This window comes from Chanos chanos, chromosome 5 (assembly GCF_902362185.1).
Source record: "Chanos chanos chromosome 5, fChaCha1.1, whole genome shotgun sequence".
In the NCBI taxonomy this organism is placed as follows: Eukaryota; Metazoa; Chordata; class Actinopteri; order Gonorynchiformes; family Chanidae; genus Chanos; species Chanos chanos.
In genome coordinates this window covers 36,985,325-36,995,292 of record NC_044499.1, presented here as the reverse complement: position 1 = coordinate 36,995,292, position 9,968 = coordinate 36,985,325, and the positions used below count along the sequence as shown (strand labels likewise).

The 9,968-nt window shown below is 39.0% G+C and overlaps 1 protein-coding gene across 1 annotated transcript; it reads right to left on the bottom strand.

The window, feature by feature from the left end:
* Positions 1–353: 353 nt before the first annotated feature.
* Positions 354–3,522, bottom strand: LOC115812488 (alpha-2,8-sialyltransferase 8F-like). Its single transcript, XM_030774967.1, has 6 exons — positions 3,449–3,522; positions 3,260–3,346; positions 2,464–2,608; positions 2,249–2,361; positions 1,836–1,919; positions 354–807 (listed from the first exon to the last, which is right to left on the bottom strand). The coding sequence occupies exons 1-6, from the start codon at positions 3,520–3,522 to the stop codon at positions 354–356; spliced, it is 957 nt and encodes a 318-aa protein (XP_030630827.1).
* Positions 3,523–9,968: the final 6,446 nt, after the last annotated feature.

Sequence of the window (9,968 nt, the reverse complement as noted above, 5' to 3'; positions counted from 1 at the left end):
ACATGGTGCCAAAGAGTCCATTGTCCATATACTGTATGGTGTCAGAGGAGTACAGTCACCCTTATCCTCTGTTCTGCTGATCCTTCAGGAGAAACAGGTTGTGTCTTACACACACAGTAAAGCTACATCTACATAGCTGAAAAAGCCAGTATTACTAACTATCTAACATTGCCTTTTAAATAAAAATTATTACAAAAAGTCATGTCTGCAATCTGACATTAGCTGATTTTACCACAAGGTAATTATAAATAAAACAATAACATTAACAACCCCATAAATAATCTAATCAGCAACAGTCTGTATACATCATAAATAAAAGAGCAGAGCAGCAGAGTAGAGATTGGTGAGGAGTTTCAGAGACAGGGCTGTAGATGCATGGTAAGCACTCCCTGGCTGTGAAGCTGCAGCAGACGCAGAAACTCTTCAGGCATTTTGTGAACCCCTTTTTTTGGCGCAGCATTGTCAAAATAATGGTGAAATATGGGTTGCTGGTCCAGGTTGATATCAAAAGGCCAAAAGCCATAGATGTGCACATCATCACAGAGTTCCATGGCAACGTTGATCAGCATAAAGCCTGTTGACAGGCGTACCGCCTTCAGGCCACGCCAGCTCCAGAACTGAGCCAATGTCTTAAGGTAGAAGGGACTAAAGAATACTACAACTTGTTGTGGCCATAATGTCTCATGTATACTAACTGATATTGCTGTATTGTACGTGTAGGAAAATGCAGGCATGAGGACGGAAGCGTTGCCATAGACAGACAGGTCCTGCAATAGGGGCCCAGGATCCTTCTTGAAGTTCTTGTAACTATGAACAACAAATAGAACCATTAAGTCCCATTCATCCATGTGAGAAATAAGATGGACATTCAGAGGATAAGATGGAGTAACTGTACGTTCACACTGAGAGCGGCAAGAGCGTCAAGAGTCGCCCAAACCTCCCTGCCAACGACGCTGTTGAACACTGTGGACGCTCTGCCGTTGATGAAATAGGCGGGTACAAGTTCCTTCGGAAAGCTTGGTTATGCAAATGTTTTTAAAGGGGCTATAAAGCAAACAAACAGGTCGAGCGGTATCTTTGTGCTGACTGACCACCAGTAGGCTATAAGTTAACCTTATGAGATATTTTAAATGAGAAGGTGCGAAATCGACCGATGACAGAAATGAATAAACAATGCTAATTACATATTTCGTAACAAAATAAACTAATGAAAAACACTACTTAAAAGCTTTTTTTTGTTGTGTGTCTTTTGTGTTAATGATAGGCTAGGTCAAATTCCAGCATGGAGTTTATAGGACACGTTTACTAGCCTTGGTCTTTAATTAACACGAACGTTTGTGCATAACCTACATTACAGTACAACATGTGGAAACCCGCCACCGATATAATCAGTTTCTCCTCCATTTTGCTTAGGACCAAAAGTTTTGTGGGAACAATAGTTTATACTGTCGTGTTCTCTACAATTCTCTAGAGCGGAGCACTTCCAAGTTTCTATTGGTTGCCGCCCAACCGCGTCATATCTCATTACCATAAAGTTAACCGAACTTCAACTGTATTTTGACGCCCAAACCACCCTCGCCGCGACGCCCTTTGCCGCGACGCTCTTCGCCGCTTAAAGACGCTGGCTCTCATTGAAAATGAATGACTTCCGGTCACTTTGACGCTCTCGCCGCGCTCAGTGTGAACGTACAGTAAGAGATCACAGGTGTGTCTGCATATATGAATTTGTGTGAAAGTATAATTGTGATCATGCAAGATTAAATCAGTATGCCTGCTCATGTGGACAGCATAAAGCCCAGTCATGTGGCCATTTGCGTGTCATTCTGTGAACTCACTCTCTCCTTATCTGGCTGGGGTTTATCGTTATCAGATCAGTCTTCACTCCAACATCACTGTCATTTACTGGAGCCAAATTAAACCTGGAGAGAGAGAATGCGTCAAAAAACTACCAAACACTAACACTCAAACTTTCATACCCATAAACTTCAATCTGTGTAATTTCAAAATAATAATACATAAGGACATATTTAATGACTTGGATAAAGCACAGAGTACTCTAGAAAATTGCTTTGTTTTTTATTTACCATTATTTGTATTATCAAGCCAGTTGTTTTATTATTTTGGAGTTTAAATGGTTATCAACTACACTTTTGTGAAACCAAAGAAGTTTGCAGAGACAAAGCTGTCTTCATATAAACCATGATAACCTACTACATCAGGGATGAATTCTGGCTATTTGAGTCTATACCTGATGACAAAGTCTGAATTGTTGATCTCTTCTCCACAGCTACTGTTCTTCAGAATCCCCCCACTTCCCACTACAGCACAGCGTCGCAGATTCCCACCACTCCAGGGAAACTCCTGGACAATAACACACTCATCCACACATGTCCTAAGGATTTTATGCCATTATAGAAGTCATTACATTATTCTGCCTCTGAACTGGACCTACTGTGTTCTCACCTCAGGTAGCATGGCATAGAGATCTGAATCCACTCTCCGTTTCACTCTGCTATTAGTCTCATATGAGATACTGTGATTCAGAGGAGTGTTCTGTTTTGTTAGGTACAGGGTACCCGTTGCATTACAGCAAGCGTGCAGTCTTACTCTGCACAGAGAGAGACACAGAGAGAGACACAGAGAGAGCCAATAGCTCTCATTTAATATATTTCGAAAACTTCTAGCTTGGCTAAATAGGTGCCTCATTCTCTGTACTACAAAAGAAGCATCACAATTAACACTGTTTCTGGAAATGCATCTTATTTCTGTGGCATCGCTTAAAAAGTTGAATCATATCAGAGCAGTGATCTCAACTTTCCCATTTTAAATTTCGAATGGGTTCTTCAAGCCAAGTTGTTTTGGAAAATAGTGGCAAATTAGCCCATCCTTTCATACTGAAAGTTTGTGAAAAAAAACTTGCAAAAAACAAAATCACTTTCAGTTCTTCCCCCGATTTCCTGGCTTCATCTTAAGATTAAGCCAATATTTGTCCAGTAGTCCATTTCTGTAATTCTTGTATTTGGCCCTGTTGGATGGGCATCAACATCCTTTACTGTATTGAGAACATGCTGTAATCTCTGAAGCTGCTGAGACAGTATGTTGTCAATAAAACCAGACGGATGATGTGTAACACATATGAGAATCCTGTTGAACATCATGCAGTAGCAACACATAAGTAATGTCAGTTTATTGCTTTTTAAGTCGGAAGCTTTATTAAGTCTGTAGCTCTGAATTGAAACACAGAATCCATACACAGTACCTTTCAAGTTCTTGTAGGGTATAGTTGTACCTAGGAGGGCACCTCAACAGCCTTTTCAGATCTTCTGTGAACCGTGTTAAGTTCTTGCTGACGGAGAGAAAGTATAAGTGTGATCATGTGTTGTAGAACATGATAAACTTAAGGACGAGGTAAATGTAAATGTAATTTAAAGGACAGATCTTGGCTCACATTTCTATTGTTTCCATGGAGAGGATCTTGCTCTGTAGTTTTAAGCACTGGACTTGTAAATACACATCGTGCATATCACTCCTGAGAGTTCAGAAAAAAACAACAACAAAGTGAAACAAAAACTGAATAAACACAATAAAAGAACGTCAAATCATACAGGTTACCCATAATGCTGTGAAACATGATGTCAAAATTAAATATTGATGTTAAACTTTCCTAACACCAATAGACACACTGACAAAAATCAATTCTCATTCATGGCACAAAATGTATTTTCCTGAAAACAAGCGACAATAAATATTTGAGTGATTAACCAAGGCTGGGGCATAAAGTGTTTTCACAATTAGCTCATTTTCAAATTACCAAGAAATCTGAATCAAAACCCAAAAACAAATCGAACGGATGTTTTATACCAACAGTTGTATAAATACATTACCAAACTCTGTTCTAAAGATACTTAGCTACTAATAGCTACTAAAGATACTAATATTTTAATTTAAGTTATCTGAAACAACATTTCTTTAGGAAGTTTACCTTGTTTTCTCCAAGTTGAGTATGCTCAGCTCCCTGCACTAAAGACTAGTTGGTCTTTGTTAAATTACATTTTCTCATTTTTGAGGTAATCTTGAATCTTAAATTGCTCTCTAGGACATGAATAGCTTCACAGCTTTGTTTGACTGCTATTTTTATGTCTTTTCTTTTTAGTGAATCGAGTCATTTGACTCAAACTAACTAAAAAGACTGATTTGTGTAGTTTTTCCCAATGACTGTGAAGTTTGAATGACCTGCAGGGCCTCTTTAATCCAGATTGCATCCACTCAAGACTCCTCAGGAGGCAGAAGAGCATCTTCATAGCAAGTTAGACAATATATACCTAACTATTCTACCCATGGTCTTTTTGGTCACATTTAATAATGCATGTTCTAAAATATGTAGTACACAGATTCATTTTATATGCCTCTGCCTGTCTGCCCAATTTAATGAGAGTAGGTGTACTGTAACATGGCTTGGTAGCTGCTGTTGAACATATATCATCATTACTGAGACCTCTTTTATGAGATCAAAGATGTTATTTATCTGTCTGTCATTGCCAATATTTTAATCTTTTATAGTCATTTTCATTAAAGATTTTGGTTGTTTAAGCTACATGTCAAAATTCATTTCACATTTAAGACATCGCATTCTTACAAGTATAACTGTCTGACATTTCTTAAATGTGGTACTTAAGTACTCAATAGGTTAATCAAAACATAATTAGCAAATGTCAATAGCATTGTTCACTTTTAATGATTTTTAAACTTTTAATAAATGTTCAAAATGTATTTCAGCACTCAAAAACGGTGTGAAGTTTTTCCACATTTAATAGATGTCAGATTTCTTTCACATTCAATAAATGTCTGAATTTATTAAATGTATTAAAGATAGTTCATTCAAATGTGTATTGGAGGCCATATTCCCTAGCTATGACATGAAAACCATTCTAGAAGCAGATGACTATGCTGTCATTGTAGTACAGCATGGTTGGTGAATCCTAATAAACACTTGTGAAAATGTAGCTCCAATAACAGTACATGTCCAGTTACTCACAACCTCATTAGACAGCCCCCTTTACATAGCCCCTTACATGACTCAGTATGAGTTCTGCATCTCTCTGCTATGTATGCAGCTCCTGGCAAACTGTTAAAAACCCATTTATCATATGTGGAGAAACCTCAAACATTTATTAAATGTAAGGAAAGAAATCAAACATTTATTCAACGTTGAAAAACTTCTCATATTTATTAGATGTTGAAAAAATAGACATGTATTAAACGTGGGAAAATTCTGACATTTAGTAAATCTTGTTTTATTTTAACTTATTTTATCTTTTTAATGGAGTATATAAGACAATTCTGACAGAAATAACTACTGAAAACAGCATGCAGTACCGAATAACAAACCCAGAACAAACAACCATTTTAATGTTTGTACACGCGTCTATTTCACTGGTGGACTTGAGCAGGAAGAGGCTATTAAAGTCACACTGAGAGTCACAGCTACAGAAAAGCACACGCAAAGTGCAAGCTCAGAGTGAGAAAGTTGCACGCTCTAATTACGCTCAACTGAATTTGTTTGTCACAAAATTTATCTCCAGTTCCCCCTTTATCTCCTCGTCCAATCAAATCTATGCATCTGTTCTGCACAATTCGAGCTGTGCAGTGCATTCTTGCTATTGAATGAGAGATGATTATTTTTATACTTTAAAACATTTGTTGACCTGACCACATCACCCGGCCGTGCCTCTGGTTCACTCAACACACTCAAAATGGCTTATTTAATCTCCTGCTGCTGAGTGATAGTTTATGTTAGTTAAAAGTGAATGAAATGCCGGAAATGCACTGGAGAGATGGCCACTGCGTATATTTTTACGTGAAACCTTTTTGAAAATAATTTTGAAATGTGAAGTCAATAAATGAATATGTTGTCCTCAGCAGGGCAAATCCAATTTCTTTGATGCTGACATAAGGCATGTTTTTTTCTGCTTTTGAGTGTGCTATGTGAAAAAATTAACACATAGTTAATGGTGCTCATTTACTATGAAATACTTCTTATAGAGCCAACAGCAAACCCTGTTAACAGTATCCGAATTATAGCGTGAAGTCATCTGACTAAATTGTTACCAAAACATCTGTTGCTAAAACTACACTAAAATGTTCATGAGAAGACTAAAACTAAACTTAAAATTCCCGCCAAAATTAACAGTTCTCTCTAGTAATGGTTTAGGATTTTGAAAATGCTTTCATCATACTTCCTAAAAGTGCTCTTATTGCTTTTATTTCTCAAGTAAGTGAAATGCAAGGAAGAATAAATAGAATTCCATTTTGACTAAAAGGAACGCAACATGCTGCTCTTCATTACGGAACTATTACACTGAAAAAAAAGCAAAACCAGCGGCCAGTTTATTTGTCCGATGGTTATGTTTGCTCAAGCGCACCTAACTAAAGAACGACTTTATTCTCTCGAACTCCTCTGCTTACACGTGTTATATTTCATATCAATACACGTTATTAATCTAGTACAATTAATACAAAGGTTTAGACACATAAGCAGTTATGCTGTGTAAGACAAAACATCAGTATTGGACACATTAATACCCACAAGTTCACAAGTAACTGAAAATAAAAGTGTCTGTTTAACGAGGAACATTCTGAGCCGCAGAGCGCTATGCCATCTTTCCTGTGTCAAAGCGGAGGGGAATAACCGGAAAATAAAAAAAAAAAAAAAGAGAGAATCAACTGAGCGTCTCTAATCAACAAAAATATATGCATAATTGTTTAATGATAATTTATATAGAATATGACTGAACAAAAGTACAAAGATCCCCTAGGAATTCGTAACATATAATTCACTTTTCACGAAAGATGATCACGGAAATTACAGTTTACATCGCGAATCTGAAAAATTCATGGTTACCCTCACCTGAGGATCAGTGTCTTGTCCTTATGTAACACATAACAAATGTGCAGCAGCGTCAGTAATGTCAAGAGAGGCAAAATCCATTTTATCACTGCGTTTCCCATCGTAGCCATGGTAAGAAACGACCGCTTTCACTCCACTGCTGCGCTTATCCTTTGCTCGGAAATATAACACTCCTTTGGAGGCGTCAAAACTAGCTTCAGTGCGGGTGACTATATTTTATCTGGGTTGGATGAAGTACTGTGGTTGTGTGTGTAACCAGGTTAAAAAGTGTACATTTATTTTTTTTATGAACTTCACCAAATCCTGATATGGTTGCTATTGTCTTATTTTATGTTTGTACATAATGTATCTATGTAATGTGTCTGATTTCAATGCTGAGCTGTTGCTCTTGGACTGTTTCTTTAAGAGATTGTAGTTCGTTGTCGTCATTATTGCGTAGCTCTCAGTCTGCGGTTGTTGAACTGAGGAGAGGTACGCAAGTTATACCCGTTAGATTATAAAAGTATATTTTGGTGATAAAAAACGAGACAAATGTTACGCAATGCAGCCATAATTGTGTATGTAAAGTTAATGAACATGCAAACATTTTATTACTCAGATCCAAATACTGTAATTTCATATTTTACACAATTTATGAAAGACACGTGTTCCATACGGTGCTAGGAGGTTTCTTGTATGCTTTCTTTTGCTATCAGGTTGCTGATGTCCTGTGTGTGTGCGTGTGAGGGCTGCATGTCAAACATTTCTTGTCGTTTTGTGTTAATTTGTGCAGGTATGTTGTGCTCAGTGTTCGTTCATTGTTATATAGTTAATTTTGAGTCTGCGGTTGTTGAACTGAGGAGAGGTTGCTGATGTCCTGTGTGTGTGCGTGTGAGGGCTGCATGTCAAACATTTCTTGTCGTTTTGTGTTAATTTGTGTAGACGGTATTTCTCCTCTATTAAAACCAACAACTGGAATCATCGGTGTGATCCTTACACTACTATCAAGTTAAGCAGACCATCGAACACAACGCAGATTATAGAGGTTAATTTAACGGAGGTGCAGATAGAGGAACACCCCGGTTACATGTGCAATATAAAATGTGACTTGCATGAAAGAATATCGTAGAGCTACGTGATACGACCCCGTCTAGGGTGGGGTGAACATAAATGCGTGGGATGACCTCCTTCCCCTGCCACCAGAGCACCCCAAACACCAACTCCGACACCGATACATTTCTAGTCAGCTTTTATTATGGATTGTTATGATTATTACTAACAAAAACACAAAAGACTTCAGGGGTGAGCAAGGCAAAAACAAAAAAACATGTCTATCTAAAGGAAAAAGGAACAATCTTACCTATCGAAAATGAAAACGAAAAGAAATACAAATCAAGTCCCTGTCTCCCAACTATCATAAACAGAAAAACAGCAACTCAAACAAAGGGCACAAAACGACAGAAAAGAAATTAACCAGACAACACGGCTATTTACACATTACACATTTACACATTACACACGATGTGGACACACGAGTCCGCATCGTACCCACGATTTATCACAAAAAAGTTATCACGGCGGCAAGAATTTGGCAGAGGATCAGCCCAGCTGCGCCCTAGCAGTCGTCTTTCAGAACTCCCTCGCCCAGAGAGACAGCGAGAGAGAGAGAGAGAGAGAGATACACAAAAATACGTTGAAGGACTAGTGATGGGAAGTTCGGATATTTTCACTGACTGCAGAGAACAGTGTTGGTCAGAACCAGAGATGCTGGCAATGCAGCTGTTCACACCGGGTTGCACAGTGCCACCTGAAGGTTGTGTACAAAAGGCGATAAACTGTTTCGTTTCATTTCGTGTTTGTTTATTAACATGGTTTATATGGGAGATAGTTTCAGTTTGGAATAACGAAGTTCAATTCTTACCTTTTAAGTCCTTGGATCTATAAATGGGGCGGCGCTCAAGTTAGGTGCAGCGCCTACGTCATCATTAATGGACCCCACTTTCGTTTTAAGAGAAGTACGATGTTTATACTGGTGAGCTACGTTCCTGTTTTGTATGTTTATTGTTACAATTTCGTTTAGTACCTGGACAGATGGTCCAGGTGCAGTCAGGCTCTCCTTAAAGTGACCAAAATGCTGCTATGGAACGGTAAGAACGCTCTAGAAACTTATGTAATTCTTGATGATGGCTCCGAGCGTACTATCCTCCTTCCTCAGTATCCTTCACCATCCCTTCTGCTGACAACCCACAGGAGTCGTTCCGGATACAGAGGGCCTTTACCGCAGATCGGCCTGGCCTGGCAGAGCACACTGCAGAAGAAATACAAGCACCTAAATGGCCTTCCTCTCCAGGTGCTTAACAAAGTGCGCCCGCTGCTGCTGATTGGATCGGACCACCCCCACCTCATCACCAGCTGAGCCTGTGCGTCTGGGACCCCCGGCGGAACCCACGGCAGTGAGGACAAGGTTGGGATTGACGCTTCAGGGGCCGACCAAACGCATCAAGCAGCAGCCAAGAAGCCAGCAGTGCCTGCACATCTCCACCCTCTCACCCATGCTTGAGCTGCTGCAAAAGGTTGAGAGACCATGGCAAATGGACGTCCTTCCTCATAGGAGTGAGAAGCTTATCACCCGCTCCATGTCAGGAGGCAGTGCACCAGTTGGCAACAGAGACAGAGCGTGTGGATGTGGTCCGCGTCCAGTGCTACGCCAGCCCCACCCACCCTGGAGTCAGGGTATCTAAAACAGAAAACAGAGAAGCAAAAAACTAAAGTCAGCAATTTTAGTCACTGTAAAAGTGTGCAATTACGAAAATAATACAATAGTGTTAATAATATAAGTGTTCGATACGATTTTATACTGACTTTATGCACAATATCCGAGCTCCATTAGTAACTTAGTAGGATAGTTTCGCTAGCATGAAAGCAAAATAACCCTACAGTAAGCCAAGGTTATCTAACTTAACTTGACTAAATTAACTTAGTGTAGGTGTTTGTGAAGCTGTAGAGTGAACTTGGTCTATAATGTCTAAATCTGGCAACAAATGCTAATGTTTCAATGACATTAAAGGTGTCTAAATTATAA